Source organism: Salvelinus namaycush, unplaced genomic scaffold (assembly GCF_016432855.1).
Source record: "Salvelinus namaycush isolate Seneca unplaced genomic scaffold, SaNama_1.0 Scaffold311, whole genome shotgun sequence".
In the NCBI taxonomy this organism is placed as follows: Eukaryota; Metazoa; Chordata; class Actinopteri; order Salmoniformes; family Salmonidae; genus Salvelinus; species Salvelinus namaycush.
Genome location: NW_024060020.1, coordinates 14,510 through 31,007, shown reverse-complemented (window position 1 = coordinate 31,007; position 16,498 = coordinate 14,510). Strand labels below are relative to the sequence as shown.

General features: G+C 41.9%; 1 protein-coding gene across 1 annotated transcript; it reads left to right on the top strand.

Annotated features, from left to right (window-relative positions):
- Nucleotides 1–6,311: 6,311 nt before the first annotated feature.
- On the top strand, nucleotides 6,312–16,111 carry LOC120039934 (zinc finger protein 251-like). The gene is made up of 3 exons (XM_038985250.1): nucleotides 6,312–6,356; nucleotides 6,472–6,658; nucleotides 15,747–16,111. Exons 1-3 carry the CDS (start codon nucleotides 6,354–6,356, stop codon nucleotides 16,019–16,021), a joined length of 465 nt encoding a protein of 154 aa, XP_038841178.1. The 5' UTR covers nucleotides 6,312–6,353; the 3' UTR covers nucleotides 16,022–16,111.
- Nucleotides 16,112–16,498: the final 387 nt, after the last annotated feature.

Genomic DNA, 16,498 nt, shown 5'->3' with positions numbered 1-16,498 from the left:
TCTCTCAGACGTAAACACAGTCAGGCGACGGAACACGGTCAAACTCCCGAAAAAATTTCAATAATCTGATTAAACTATATTGAAAAAACATACATTACGATGATATGGTCACATGTATCAAAAAGAATTCGAGCCGGAGATGTTAGCCGTTCCTTACGAAGGCAAAACAGAAATCAATCCCACTTCCTTCAGAGTACCGGAAGTGGACGCTCAGGTCAAAGAAATAGGTTTTTTTCCACCACAGACAAGATGAGAAGAAAAATTTCTTCTCTGACATCCTCTTTACACCAATAGGAAGGCGTATAGAGTGTCAGCAGACTCCTAAGTGTCAAGACCATGTATAGGCATCAAGTTGAAAAGGGCATAGATTTCTGACATTTCACTTCCTGGTCAGGAAAAGTGCTGCAGAAGGACTTCTGTTTCACTCAGAGAAATAATTCCAACTGTTTTAGAAACTAGAAAGTGTTTTCTATCCAAAAAGAATAATAATATTCATATTGTACGAGCAAGATTTGAGTTGGAGGCCGTTTGAAATGGGCACGATTTCACTGGCTACTCAACACTTTGCCTTGCAGCCATAAGAAGTTAAGAGACACATCTCAACATCAACTGTTCAGAGGAGACTGTGTAATCAGGCCTGCATGGTCAAATCGCTGCAAACATACCACCAACAAATGCTCAGCATATGTGGGAACTCCTACAAGACTGTTGGAAAAGCATTCCAGGTGAAGCTGGTTGAGAGAATGCCAAGCTGTCATCAAGGCAAAGGGTGGCTACTTTGAAGAATCTAATATATATTTAGATTTGTTTAACACTTTTTTGGTCACTACATGTTTCCATATATGTTTTTCATATTATTGATGTCTTCACTATTATTCCACAATGTAGAAAATAGTAAAAATTAAGAAAAACCCTTGAATGAGTAGGTGAGTCCTAACTTTTGACTGGTACTGTACATTAAATTCCCTGGCAACAGCTCCAGTGGACATTCCTGCAGTCAGCCAATTGCCCGCTCCCTCTGAGACATCTGTGGCATCGTGTTGTGTGACAAAACTGCACATTTTAGAGTGGCCTTTTATTGTCCCCAGCACAAGGTGCACCTGTGTAATGATAATGCTGTTTAATCAGCTTCTTGATATGCCACACCTGTCAGGTGGATGGATTATTTTGGCAAAGGAGAAATGTTCACTAACAGGGATGCAAAATTTGTGCCCAATTCAAGAGAAAAAAGCATTTTGTACGTATGGGGAAAAATTCTGCTATCTTTTTTTTCAGCTCATGAAACATGGGACCAACACTTTACATGTCGCGTTTATATTTTTGTTCAGTGTAGTTGCTATCAGTTTTAGAAACATATGATGTCATAGGTTATTCATCACATGAGAATGAACAAGCCTTTTCAGACTCTATGATATGGCTGTAGACTTACTATATATAGTAACTATCAGTTTTAGGAACATCTACCCCAAATATTTCACCTTATTTTTTACTTTACCCAAAATATGACATCGGCGATAGTCAACATGTTGAAAACCTGTGAAGGTCTAAATAAGAAATTGGGCCATTTAAACAGCATGTGTTGAACCCTTTCAACAACGGGGAGATGTTACTGATGTGCTTTGTGCCTTCGACGTAAAAACTAGTTTTGGACTTCCACACAAAATTACTTCTTTACTTATTTTATGTTTAAGGAAGTGTGTAGGTCACATTCTGTATCATATACAGCTATGAAAGTTATATATTTAGAACCACCTGCTGATTGGAATCCAGCGACGTCTGTGTCTTCAGTGTCCTAGAACTGTTTAGTTTTTTGTGTTCTGACTTGTAAAACAGGATAAATAAAATAAGTAATGTAAACATATTATCAGTAATTACCAGGAAGCTATACAACATTTGTTTTAAAATCACACTAAGACTGTTAAAACTGGCCTTAGGTTATTGAGGGATCTGATTAGGATTTACCCTCGTAGCAAGGCCGTTTTATCATGTGGAGGTTCCATTCAGGTCTCTATTTAAATGAACACTCTGTCTTTAGCAGGAGAAAGACCAGACTCAGAGGAACCAAAGCCACGGACGTCCAAACCAGCAAGAAGACACCAGTGTTCCCACTGTGGAAAGAGTTTTAACCAGAAAGGACACCTGAACCAACATGAGAGAATACACACCGGGGAGAAGCCTTACCACTGCTCCCAGTGTGGAAAGGGTTTTAACCAGAAAAGCTACCTGAAAAAACACGAGAGAATACACACAGAGGAGAAGCCTTACCACTGCTCCCAGTGTGGAAAGAGTTTTACCCACTTGTGTAATCTGAAAACACATGAGAGAATACACATAGAAGAAAAGCTGTACCGCTGCTCCCAGTGTGGAAGGAGTTTTACCCACTTACGTAACCTGAAAACACATGAGAGAATACACACAGGGCAGAAGCCTTACCATTGCTCCCAGTGTGGAAATAATTTTACCCACTTAAATAACCTGAAAACACATGAGCAATTACACACAGGGGAGAAGCCTTACTGCTGCTCCCAGTGTGGAAAGCGTTTTAACCAGAAAAGCTACCTGAAAAAACATGAGAAAATACACACAGGAGAAAAGCCTTACCACTGCTCCCAGTGTGGAAAGCGTTTTAACCAGAAAAGCTACCTGAAACAACATGAGAGAATACACACAGGAGAAAAGCTGTACAATTGCTCCCAGTGTGGAAAAGGTTGTAACCGCTTAAGTGACCTGAAACGACATGAGAGAATACACACAGGAGAAAATCTGTACTATTGCTCACAGTGTGGAAAGGGTTGTACCCACTTAGGTGACCTGAAACGACATGAGAGAATACACACAGGAGAAAAGCTGTACCACTGCTCCCAGTGTGGAAAGATTTTTACCCACTTACGTAACCTGAAAACACATGAGATAATACATACAGGGGAGAAGCCTTACCACTGCTCCCAGTGTGGAAAGCGTTTTATCCACTTATGTAACCTGAAAACACATGAGCAGTTACACACAGGGGAGAAGCCTTACCACTGCTCCCAGTGTGGAAAGAGTTTTAATCAGAAAAGCTACCTTAAAAAACACGAGAGATCACACACAGGGGAGAAGCCTTACCACTGCTCCCAGTGTGGTAAGGGTTGTAACCAGTTAGGGGACCTGAAACAACATGAGAGAGTACACACAGGAGAAAAGCTGTACCACTGCTCCCAGTGTGGAAAGAGTTTTACCCAGTTAGGGGCCCTGAAACGGCATGAGAGAATACACACAGGAGAAAAGCTGTACCACTGCTCCCAGTGTGGAAAGATTTTTACCCAGTTATTGAACCTGAAAACACATGAGAGAATACACACACAGGGGAGAAGCCTTACCACTCCTCCCAGTGTGGAAATTGTTTTAATCAGTTAGGTAACATGAGATATAACACACAGGAGATAAGGATGTAGGCTACTGAACAGTAGGAAAGAGGACAGATTTAGGCTGCTGAACAGTAGGATAAATATATGCCTCTGAACAGTGGGACATAGGAGAGGTGCAAGCCCTATACGTGGTGGGAGAGTAGGCTGCAGAGACTCGGGAAATTCGTGTTAGGTATTGACTTTCCAGTGTTTTCACTACTGCATGTATTTTTATATAAATAAACTGTTATCTCAGAATGATGTTGGGGATAATTAAGTACTGGTGCTATAATGTCTGGCGCCGCCTCCACTGGCCCATAGGGATGTGTGTCATAGTATCATAGGGTATCATAGGGATGGGTATCATAGGGTATCATAAGTATATCATAGGGATGTGTGTCATAGTATCATAGGATATCATAGGGATGTGTATCATAGGGTATCATAAGGATGGGTATCATAAGGATATCATAGGGAATCATAGGGCTGTGTAACATAGTAGTGTGCTGAATAACTGATGAATAAGTAGTGGTCCTATAATGTAAACTCTCAACAGGAAATAAATTCTAATGTATAACTTCAAGATCATTTTCACTCTGGTTTCAATTACATTTTCATCCAAACTAACAAGCAAATACTTTATGAATTTATTGTTTCCAAATCAACTTGCAAGGTTCCACAGATCAAAAGAGCAAAGCCTTGCAGATTGATGGCTGGGGTCCATCCGATGATAAGAGTCTGGGAAGATCAAAGCCTTGCAGATTGGTGCCTGGGGTCCATCCGATGATAAGAGTCTGGGAAGATCCAATAGCCGTATTTGCCAAATTTGTTAGAAGTAGTGTAAGATAGTAGTTAATAGTGTAAAAATTTGAGTTGTGTAATTTTGCCAAATCAAAATGTATTGGGGGTATGTGAGACAATGAAGATGTACCATAGTTGTTTATTATATTGTGATTGTCTTGTATATATATATATTAGGGATTGATTGTTTATATATTAAGGGTATGTTGTTTATTATATTGTGATTGTCTTGTGTATATATATATACATATATATATATTAGGGATTGATTGTTTATATATTAAGGGTATGTTGTTTATTATATTGTGATTGTCTTATATATATATATATATATATTAGGGATTGATTGTTTATATATTAAGGGTATGTTGTTTATTATATTGTGATTGTCTTGTGTATATATATATACATATATATATTAGGGATTGATTGTTTATATATTAAGGGTATGTTGTTTATTATATTGTGATTGTCTTGTGTATATATTTATATATATTAGGGATTGATTGTTTATATATTAAGGGTATGTGAGACAAGGAAGACGTACCATAGTTGTTTATTAGGAAAGGAAATTGTATTAATTATCGGATGTTGTGAAACAAACAACAATTGTGTCTGTCATTGTCTGTTGTCATTACAATCGCCGCCTAACCTTGTTGTATTCCCCTTTCCCTTTTGAAAAGGACCACCATGTAAATATCTGTTAAGCATTATTGTGTTATCCTTCATGATTTTCTTAAATTGTATGTGGAGGCGTCACCAGCTGGAGCACCCTTATTGTATGTATTTTACAAACTGTCAAATAAATTCAATCAATATACATGTTCATATTAAGCTTATACTTCTGTGTACAGGAAAGTATTATTTGTAAGATGGAAGAGAAAATATATCAGCTTATTGTTAAATTATTATGACGTTATTTCCAATACAAAAAGTGTAGTAACTGTTGTTTCCAATCTGCGTTACCCACTCCAGTCAGCAGATGGCGATTTGCGTCTTTCAGCTGACTCTTCATGCGTGACGTATAATGGACTGGACGGGACGCTTCTTCAGGAACAACAACACGGCTACTCTTTCAAACGCCTCAGTAGCTTGCTAGCTAATTTAAATGCGAAACATTGACGCTTTAGACCATGTTTATGTACATTAGCTAATCTCAGTGTTTTAAACACAATTCTGTTGACGTTTCTACTGGTTAACTTTAAGCTAATTTGGTTGTTCAATTTGCAAACTTGTTAAAGATTGATACTGAGCCTAGCACTAGGCTAGTCGCTAATGTTAACTAGCTAGCTAACATCCCGGACCATGAGCTCACTAAACTACTCGCCCCTTGCTAAAGAAGAGGAGGTCTACTGGACTGAGAAAGAAGCTCTGGGGCTGAACATTGTCGTCAAAGAAGAAGAAGAAGAGGGTGTTACAGTGAAAGGAGAGAAGTCTCCGTTTGGAGAGGAAGAGGGGATGGAGGCTCTCACAGTGGAAGAGGAGGAGGAAGAAGCTTTCAGAATGAAAAAGGAGAAAAAGGAGAATATCACACTGAAAGAAGAGGATGAGGGTATTACAGTGAAATATGAGAAAGAACATATTGTAGTGAAAGAGGAAGAGGGGATAGAGGCTGTCACAATGGTAGAGGAGGAGGTAGACACTTTCAGAATGAAAGAGGAGGATGTTATAGGGGAAAAAGAGGAAGAACCTTTTAGAGAGGAAGAGGATGCTATCTCAATAAAGGTGAAGGAGGAAGTCGTTTTGGGAGTGAAAGAGGTGGAGACAGAAGATCAAATTAACACCAGTGAGTACTGTCTTAAACAGGGGCACAAACTCTGCCATTGTTGAACTAATGTGGGGTTTTAAAATTCAATATTGGTGCATAATTTATACTTAAAAGGAATGCAAAACTCACCCAATTCGTGGAACGACCCTTTTACATTTGCATCACAAAAAGATATTTAATAAAATCATGATGGAAGTGGCCATTTTAGGCCCTTTTTAGACATATTAATGCCTCTTGTAAGACTCTGTGATTGTAATAGAAGATCATAAGTTTACAATCGGTTTGATGTTCTCGTTCACACAGGAGAGAGACATGACTATTGTGGATCCTCTGGGGAGCCTCAACAACATCCTGATGCTGACGAGGCAGAGAAGAGTCTCTCCAGATCAGAACACCAGATGGTACAGCTTGGTCTGGTCTAGCATACATCTTGCTCTATCCGGGGCTGGTTTTCTGTTAAGCACTTTATGACAACAGTGACATCAGCATCCATAATGGTCTGTGTCCCCTCTTTAGGGTTACCAGGACAACGCTAGCCCTTCCGTCCTCCCGGAGTTCCCGTGTTGTGCCTCTTCTGGTAGCGCCTTACTGCTGGGTATGAAGAGGTTGTCTGTGCTGCTGGTGGACTGCAGGAAAACAACGGGGCTGAGTGGAACTGTGAGAGGAGGAGGAGAGAAGAAAGGATCAGATTTGACTCATCAAAGTAAGTGCTGTAGTTTAGTTTGAACAAATAAAATAGATCTGCCCTCTGGTATCTGTTACCAGGACAACCAGTTATGAAGGAGTTCCCACATATGCTAAGCACATGTTGGATACTTTTGCTTCACTCTGCGGTCCAACTCATCCCAAACCTTCTCAATTGGGTTGAGGTCGGTTGATTGTGGATGCCAGGTCAACTGCTGCAGCACCACATCATTCTCCTAATTGGTCAAATAGCTCTGGGTGGCGGGTGCTCAGACAATGTGGAAGTCCTGGCCTGGCGTTGTTATACATGGTCTGCGGTTGTGAGACCGGTCGGATGTACTGCCAAATTCTCTAAAACAACGTTGGAGGCGGCTTATGGTAGAGAAATTAACATTACATTCTCTGGTAACAGCTCCGGTGGATATTCCTGCAGTCAGCATGCCAATTGCACGCTCCCTCAAAACTTGAGACATCTGTGGCATTGTGTTGTGTGACAAAACTGAACATTTTAGTGGCCTTTTATTGTCCCCAGCACAAGGTGCACCTGTGTAATGATCATGCTGTTTGATCAGCTTCTTGATATGCCACACCTGTCAGGTGAATGGATTATCTTGGCAAAGGAGAAATGTTCACTAACAGGGATATAAACAAATTTGAGGTAAATTATCTTTCATGCGTGTGGAAAAATTCTAAGATCTTTTATTTCAGCTCATGAAACATGGGACCAACACTTTACATATTGATATTTTTGGAACATCTACCCAAAATATTTCATTCTTTTTTTACTTTACTCAAAATATCATGACATTAATGATAGTCAAAATGTAAAAAAAAAAATGTCTAAATAAATAAAAAATGCCTTTTTTTCCCACCTTTATTTATCCAAGTTCTCATTTCCAACTGCGACCTGCCAAGATAAAGCAAAGCAGTGCTACAAAAACAACACAGAGTTACACATAAACAAACGTACAGTCAACAACACAAAAGAAAAGGTCTATGTACAGCGTGTGCAAATGTAGTGAGATTAGGGAGGTAAGGCAATAAATAGGCCATAGAGGCAATTTAGCATTAACACTGGAGTGATAGATGTGCAGATGATGATGTGCAAGTCGAGATACTGGGGTGCAAAAAAATCTAAATAACAATATGGGGATGAGGTAGTTGGTTGTGCTATTTACAGATGGGCTGTGTACAGGTAAGCTGCTCTGACAACTGATGCTTAAAGTTAGAGAGGGAGATATAAGTCTCCAGCTTCAGTGATTTTTGCAATTTGTTCCAGTCATTGGCAGCAGAGAACTGGAAGGAAAGGCGGCCAAAGTAGGTGTTGGCTTTGGGGGTTACCAGTGAAATATACCTGCTGGAATGCGTGCTACTGGTGGGTGTTGCTATGGTGACCAGTGAGCTGAGATAAGGCGGGGCTTTACCTAGCAAAGACTTATAGATGACCTGGAGCCAGTGAGTTTGGCGACGAATATGTAGAGAGGGCCAGCCAACGAGCATACAGGTCGCAGTGGTGGGTAGTATATGGGGCTTTGGTGACAAAATGGATGGCACTGTGATAGACTACATCCAATTTTCTGAGTAGAGTGTTGGAGGATATTTTGTAAATTACATCGCCGATGTCAAGGATCGGTAGGATAGTCAGTTTTACGAGCGTATGTTTGGCAGCATGAGTGAAGGAGGCTTTGTTGCGAAATAGGAAGCCGATTTTAGATTTAATTTTGGATAGGATATGCTTAATGTGAGTCTGGAAGGAGAGTTTACAGTCTAACCAGACACCTAGGTATTTATAGTTGTCCACATATTCTAAAATATTCAAAATTCGGTTGAAGCGCATGCATTTAGTTTTACTAGCATTTAAAAGCTGGCCACGGAAGGAGTGTTGTATGGCATTGAAGCTCGTTTGGAGGTTTGTTAAAACAGTGTCCAAAGAAGGGCCAGATGTATACAGAATGGTGTCGTCTGCGTAGAGGTGAATCAGAGAATCCCCAGCAGCAAGAGCGACATCATTGATACAGTTGAAGTCGGAAGTTTACATGCACTTATGTTGGAGTCATTAAAACTCATTTTTCAACCACTCCACAAATTTCTTGTTCACAAACTATAGTTTTGGCAAGTCGGTTAGGATATCTACTTTGTGCATAACACAAGTAGTTGTTCCAACAATTGTTTACAGACAGATTATTTCACGTTTAATTCACGGTATCACAATTCCAGTGGGTCAGAAGTTTACATACACTAAGTTGACTGTGCCTTTAAACAGCTTGGAAAATTCCAGAAAATGATGTCATGGCTTTAGAAGCTTCTGATAGGCTAATTGACATCATCTGAGTCAATTGGAGGTGTACCTGTGGATGTATTTCAAGGCCTACCTTCAAACTCAGTGTCTCTTTGCTTGACATCATGGGAAAATCAAAAGATATCAGCCAAGACCTCAGAAAACAAATTGTAGACCTCCACAAGTCTGGTTCATCGTTGGGAGTAATTTCCAAATGCCTGAAGGTACTACGTTCATCTGTAGTACCTGGAGCAACGAACCGCCCTTGCTGTCTCTGCCAGGCCGGTTCCTCTCTCTCCACTGGGATTCTCTGCCTCTAACCCTGTTACAGGGGCTGAGTCACTGGCTTGCTGGTGCTCTTTCATGCCGTCCCTAGGAGGGGTGCGTCACTTGAGTGGGTTGAGTTACTGACGTGATCTTCCTGTCTGGGTTGGCGCCCCCCCTTGGTTTGTGCTGTGGTGGAGACCTTTGTGGGCTATACTCGGCCTTGTCTCAGGATTGTAAGTTGGTGGTTGAGGATTTCCCTCTAGTGGTGCGGGGGCTGTGCTTTGGCAAAGTGGGTGGGGTTATATCCTTCCTGTTTGGCCCTGTCCGGGGGTTTCTTCGGATGGGGCCACAGTGTCTCCTGACCGCTCCTGTCTCAGCCTCCAGTATTTATGCTGCAGTAGTTTATGTGTCGGGGGGCTAGGGTCAGTTGGTTATACCTGGAGTACTTCTCCTGTCTTATCCAGTGTCCTGTGTGAATTTAAGTATGCTCTCTCTAATTCTCTCGTTCTCTCTTTCTCTCTGAGAACCTGAGCCCTAGGACCATACGTCAGGACTACCGGGCATGCTGACACCTTACTGTCCCCAGTCCGCCTGGCCTTGCTGCTATTCCAGTTTCAACTGTTCTGCCTGCGGTTACGAAACCCCTACCTGTCCCAGACCTGCTGTTTTCAACTCTTAATGATCGGCTATGAAAAGCCAACTGAGATTTATTCCTGATTATTATTTGACCATGCTTGTCATTTATGAACATTTTGAAAATCTTGGCTCTCTCTAATTTTCTCCTTCTCTCTTTCTTTCTCTCGGAGGACCTGAGCCCTAGGACCATACGTCGGGACTACCGGCCGTGGTGACTCCTTGCTGTCCCCAGTCCGCCTGGCCTTGCTGCTATTCCAGTTTCAACTGTTCTGCCTGCGGTTATGGAACCCCTACCTGTCCCAGACCTGCTGTTTTCAACTCTTAATGATCGGCTATGAAAAGCCAACAGATTTATTCCTGATTATTATTTGACCATGCTTGTCATTTATGAACATTTTGAAAATCTTGGCTCTCTCTAATTTTCTCCTTCTCTCTTTCTTTCTCTCGGAGGACCTGGGCCCTAGGACCATGCGTCGGGACTGCCGCCCGTGGTGACTCCTTGCTGTCCCCAGTCCGCCTGGCCTTGCTGCTATTCCAGTTTCAGCTGTTCTGCCTGCGGTTATGGAACCGCCACCTGTCCCAGACCTGTTGTTTTTCAACTCTTAATGATCAGCTATGAAAAGCCAACTGAAAATTATTCATGATTATTATTTGACCATGCTTGTCACTTATGAACATTTTTGAACATCTTGGCATAGTTCTGTTATAATCTCCACCCGGCACAGCCAGAAGAGGACTGGCCACCCCTCATAGCCTGGTTCCTCTCTAGGTTTCTTCCTAGGTTTTGGCCTTTCTAGGGAGTTTTTCCTAGCCACCGTGCTTCTACACCTGCATTACTAGCTGTTTGGGGTTTTAGGCTGGGTTTCTGTACAGCACTTCGAGATATTAGCTGATGTACGAAGGGCTATATAAAAAAATAAAATTGAATAAAATAAAATTGTATAAACAATAGTACGCAAGTATAAACACCATTAGACGACTCAGCCATCATACCGCTCAGGAAGGAGACGCGTTCTGTCTCCTAGAGATGAAGGTACTTTGGTGCGAAAAGTGCTATTCAATCCAAGAACAACAGCAAAGGACCTTGTGAAGATGCTGGAGGAAACAGGTACAAAAGTATCTATATCCACAGTAAAACGAGTCCTATATCGACATAACCTGAAAGGTCGCTCAGCAAGGAAGAAGTCACTGCTCCAAAACTGCCATAAAAAAGCCAGACTCCGGTTTGCAACTGCACATGGGGACAAAGATCGTACTTTTGGTCTGATGAAACAAAAATAGAACTGTATGGCCATCGTTATGTTTGGAGGAAAAAGGGAGAGGCTTGCAAGTCAAAGAACACCATCCCAACCATGAAACACGGGGGTGGGAGCATCATGTTGTGGGGGTGCTTTGCTGCAGGAGGGACTGGTGCACTTCACAAAATAGATGGCTTCATGAGGAAGGAAAATGATGTGGATATATTGAAGCAACATCTCAAGACATCAGTCAGGAAGTTAATGCTTGGTCGCAAGTGGGTCTTCCAAATGGACAATGACCCCTAGCATACTTCCAAATTTGTGGTAAAATGCCTTAAGGACAACAAAGTCAAGGTATTGGAGTGGCCATCACAAAGCCCTGACCTCAATCCCATAGAATATTTGTTGGCAGAACTGAATAAGCATGTGCGAGCAAGGAGGCCTACAAACCTGTCTCAATTACAATTTTTGCCCTGTCAGGAAGGAATGGGCCAAAATTCACCTAACTTATTGTGGGAAGCTTGTGGAAGGCTACCCGAAACTTTGACCCAAGTTAAACAATTTAAAGCCAATCCTACCAAATACTAATTGAGTGTATGTAAACTTCTGATCCACTAGGAATGTGTTGAAAGAAATAAAAGCTGAAATAAATCATTCTCTCTACTATTATTCTGACATTTCACACCTAAAATAAAGTGGTGATCCTAACTGACCTAAGACAGGGAATTTTTACTGGGATTAAATGTCAGGAATTGTGAAAAACTGAGTTTAAATGTATTTGGCTAAGGTGTATGTAAACTTCCGACTTCAACTGTATATACAGAGAAATTGAACCCTGTGTCACCCCCATAGAGACTGCCAGAGGTCCGGACAACAGGCCCTCCGATTTGACACACTGAACTCTATCTGAGAAGGAGTTGGTGAACCAGGCGAGGCAGTCATTTGAGAAACCAAATCTATTGAGTCTGCCGATAAGAATGCGTTGATTAACAGAGTCGAAAGCCTTGGCCAGGTTTATGAAGACGGCTGCACAGTACTGTTTTTTATCGATGGCGGTTATGATATTGTTTAGGACCTTGAGCATGGCTGAGGTGCACCCATGACCAGCTCGGAAACCAGATTGCATAATGGAGAAGGTACAGTGGTATTCGTAATCGTCGGTGATCTGTTTGTTAACTTGGCTTTCAAAGATTTTAGAAAGGCAGGGCAGGATGGGAATAGGTCTATAACAGTTTGGGTCTAGAGTGTCTCCCCCTTTGAAGAGGGGGATGACCGCGGCAGCTTTCCAATCTTTGGGGATCTCAGACAATACGAAAGAGAAGTTGAACAGGTTAGTAATAGTTAGGGTTAGGGTGGGGTTTGCAACAATTTTGGGAAAGAGAGGTTCCAGATTGTCTAGCCCAGCTGTTTTGTAGGGATCCAGATTTTGCCGCTCTTTCAGAACATCAGCTGTCTTGATTTGGGTGGGGGGGGGGGGGTGCTTGGGCAAGTTGCTGCAGGTGGTGCAGAGCTTTTGGCCGGGGTAGGGGTAGCCAGGTGGAAAGCATGGCCAGCCGTAGAAAAATGCTTATTGAAATTATCGATTATTGTAGATTTATCGGTGGTGACAGTGTTTCCTAGCTTCAGTGCAGGGGGCAGCTGGGAGGAGGTGCTCTTATTCTCCATGGACTTTAGTGTCCCAAAACGTTTTGGAATTAGTGCTACAGGGCGCAAATTTCTGTTTGAAAAAGCTAGCCTTTGCTTTCCTAACTGAGTGTTGTGGTGGTATTTTTCTGGTTTACCATAATGAGGAGTGTTACAAACTTCACACATCAGTTAGAGTTATACTTAAACTACATCTTTAATATTAAGAGCTTTGCAATAGCATTTTACTTTCAATGATGCGCTATCTCTAATGAACCATTGAAAGTGTCAACAGAAAAGTACAAAGATCTTTTATAGCCAAGATACACCCCTCTCAACTTCCATGACGAACCACATATCTTATGAAAAGTTCACAAAGAAAGACTTTTACTTGAGAGAGAGAGGAGTAGCACATAGCCAGATAGCATTCGCTATAAATTATCGTTCAGTTTGGTCTCTAAAATTAGGTTCTAATCTCGTTCCTGGTAGCACAAAAACATTACCTCATGTTATCTGGAATGCTCTTTAGGTTTTATCACCCAAAGACATCGTAAATCTCCTCTGTCAGTGCTATATCTCATAGAGGCCCATCCTCAGTGGAACACACAATAGTTAACAGAACACTCTATTCTGTCGAATAAAACAACCATTATAATGCAATACAAGCATTATAACATAATCTTGCAATTTTCCACGACACTGTGTATATTGGTTCCTGACTTCCCTGAAAAGTTGCATATCGCTGGCTATTCGATGCTAATGCAGAACGCCACAGGATGTTTTTGTGCTGGTCAAGGGCAGTCAAGTCTGGGGTGAACCAAGGGCTATATCTGTTCTTAGTTCTACATTTTTGGAATGGGGCATGCTTATTTAGGATGGTGAGGAAATTACTTTTAAAGAGAAACCAGACATCCTCTACTGACGGGATGAGGTCAATATCCTACCAGGATACCCGGGCCAGGTCGATTAGAAAGGCCTGCTCGCTGAATTGTTTTAGGGAGCGTTTGACAGTGATGAGGGATGGTCGTTTGACCGCGGACCCATTACGGACGCAGGCAATGAGGCAGTGATCGCTAAGATCCTGGTTGAAGACGGCAGAGGTGTATTTAGAGGGCAAGTTAGTCAGGATGATATCTAAGAGGGTGCCCATGGTTACAGATTTAGGGTTGATGGTAGGTTCCTTGATGATTTATGTGAGATTGAGGGCATCTAGCTTAGATTGTAGGACGGCCGGGGTGTTAAGCATATCCCAGTTTAGGTCACCTAACTGTACGAACTCTGAAGATAGATTGGGGGGAAATCAATTCACATATGGTGTCCAGGGCACAGCTGGGGGCTGAAGGGAATCTATAACAAGCGGCAACGGTGAGAGACTTGTTTCTGTCACTTTAACCATACCTACATGTACATACTACCTCAATAAGCCTGACTAACCGGTGTCTGTATATAGCCTTGCTACTGTTATTTTCAAATGTCTTTTTACTGGTATTTTATTTCTTTACTTACCTACACACACATACCTTTTTTTTCGCACTATTGGTAAGTAAGCATTTCACTCTAAGGTCTACACCTGTTGTATTCGACGCACGTGACAAGGATGTGAGTACAGTGGATGTGAGTACAGTGGAGGTTAACCTAGGCATTGAGTGACGATGAGAGAGGTTTTGTCTCTAGAGGCACCAGTTAACCCAGGTGAGGTCACCGCATGTGTGGGGGGTGGGACAAAAGGGCTATCTAAGGCATGTTGGGCGGGGCTGGGGGCTCTACAGTGAAATAAAACAATAATAACTAACCTAAACAGCAATAGACAAGGCATATTGACATTAGGAAGAGGCATGTGTAGCCGACTGATCATAGGGTCCAATGAGCAGCAATAGGTGAGTCAGGGAGCCGTTCGGTAGTTGCTACTACGCTAGGCGAGCTGGAGACACGGTGATTCAGACAGCTAGCGGGCCGGGGCTAGCAGATGGGTCTTCGGCGATGTCGGGCGATTACGTCGGCAGACCAGTCGTGATGGATCGGCGGGGCTCCGTGTCGGCAGTAATGGGTCCAGGCCAATTGGCAAAAGAGGTATTGTAGCCCAAGAATTAGCTGGTGGACCTCTTCGGCTAGCCGGGAGATAGGCCTAGCTCGAGGCTAGTTCAAGTCTAAGTGGTGCTTGCTTCGGGACAGAGACGTTTGCCAGGAGTAGCTACTCGGATTGCAGCTAGCTAGCTGCGATGTGTAAAGGTTCAGAGCGGTAGGAATCCGGTGATGTGGTAGAGAAAAAGCAGTCCGATACGCTCTGGGTTGATATCGCGCTGTGCAGACTGGCAGGTATTGACCAGGCTGAAGCTGGCTGGTGTCCCAGTTAACAGTGAAGACCGCTAGTAGTGGCTAACTGACTAGTAGCTAGTAGCTAGTTAGCTGGCTAGCTTCTGATGGGGGTTCCGGTTCTAAAGTATAAAAATAGCAGATCTGTACCACATTGGGGGAGGCGGGTTGCAGGAAAGTTAATTCAGTCCGTAAATGGAAAGTGAGATTACAATATATACGAAATGAAAACAATATATACAAATATTTACATGGGACAGGACGGGACAAGACAAAACACACGTCCGACTGCTACGCCATCTTGGAATGTGTCGACCCTATCGACAATGGGGAGATGTTACTGATGTGCTTTGTGTCTGTCTCCAATGTAAAAATGAAACTTCCACACAAAATGACTTCTTTACTTAATTTAGGTTCAAGGAAGTGTGTAGGTCACATTCTGTATCATACAGCTATGAAGGTTATATATTTAGAACCACCTGCTGATTGGAATCCAGTCTGTGTCTTCAGTGTTCTAGAACTGTTTAGGGTTTTGTGGTCTGACTTATATAACAGAAAGAATAATAAGTAATGTAAACATATTATCAGTAATTACCAGGAAGCTCTACATCATTTGTTTTAAATTATGAAATGTTTGAAAACTGGCATCAGGATATTGAGGGATGTGATTTGGATTAAACCTCAGCAAGGCAGTTTTATCATGTGGAGATTTCATTCTGGCATCTCTTTAAAATTAACACTGTCTTTTGCAGGAGGAAAACCAACCTTGGAGGAACCAAAGACGTCCAACCCAGCAAGACGACACCTCTGCTCCCATTGTGGAAAAAGTTTTAACCAGTTAGTTAGCTTGAAAAGACATGAGAGGGTACACATAAGAACGAAGCCACTCCATTGCTCCCAGTGTGGAAAGAGTTTTAAGCGGTTAGACACCCTCAAAGCTCATGAGCGAATACACACAGGGGAGAAGCCATGCCATTGCGCCCAGTGTGGAAAGAGAATGTGGAGTGTGGAAAGAATGGCTCACTGATTGATACAAACATAATTCTTTATAAAAAAATATATAAAAAGGACCATTTAAACACATGGAATCTGATCTACTCTATATTCAAACTGACATACTCCATATTCAATTCATGTTTTATTACAAAAACATACATTTGAGTATACTTTGTACCATTTCATTTAATAAAATAAACACATTCTCAGGCAACAATATAAGACAACAATATAAGACAGTGGGAGCACTGTGTATGTTCTCTGATGAATTTTAAGTTAATGTGATGTGAAATATAAATTTACACACTAGGAGAAGTAATTATTCTCTCCTGTGTGGATTCGCACATGATGTTTAAGTGACTGTGATGAGTAATATGTCTTCCCACAGTCTGAGCATTTGTAAGGCTTCTCCCCTGTGTGCAGTCTCATGTGTTCTTTCAGCTTTCCTGAATAGTTAAAACGCTTTCCACAGTGGGAACAATGGTAAGGCTTCTCCCCTGTGTGTATT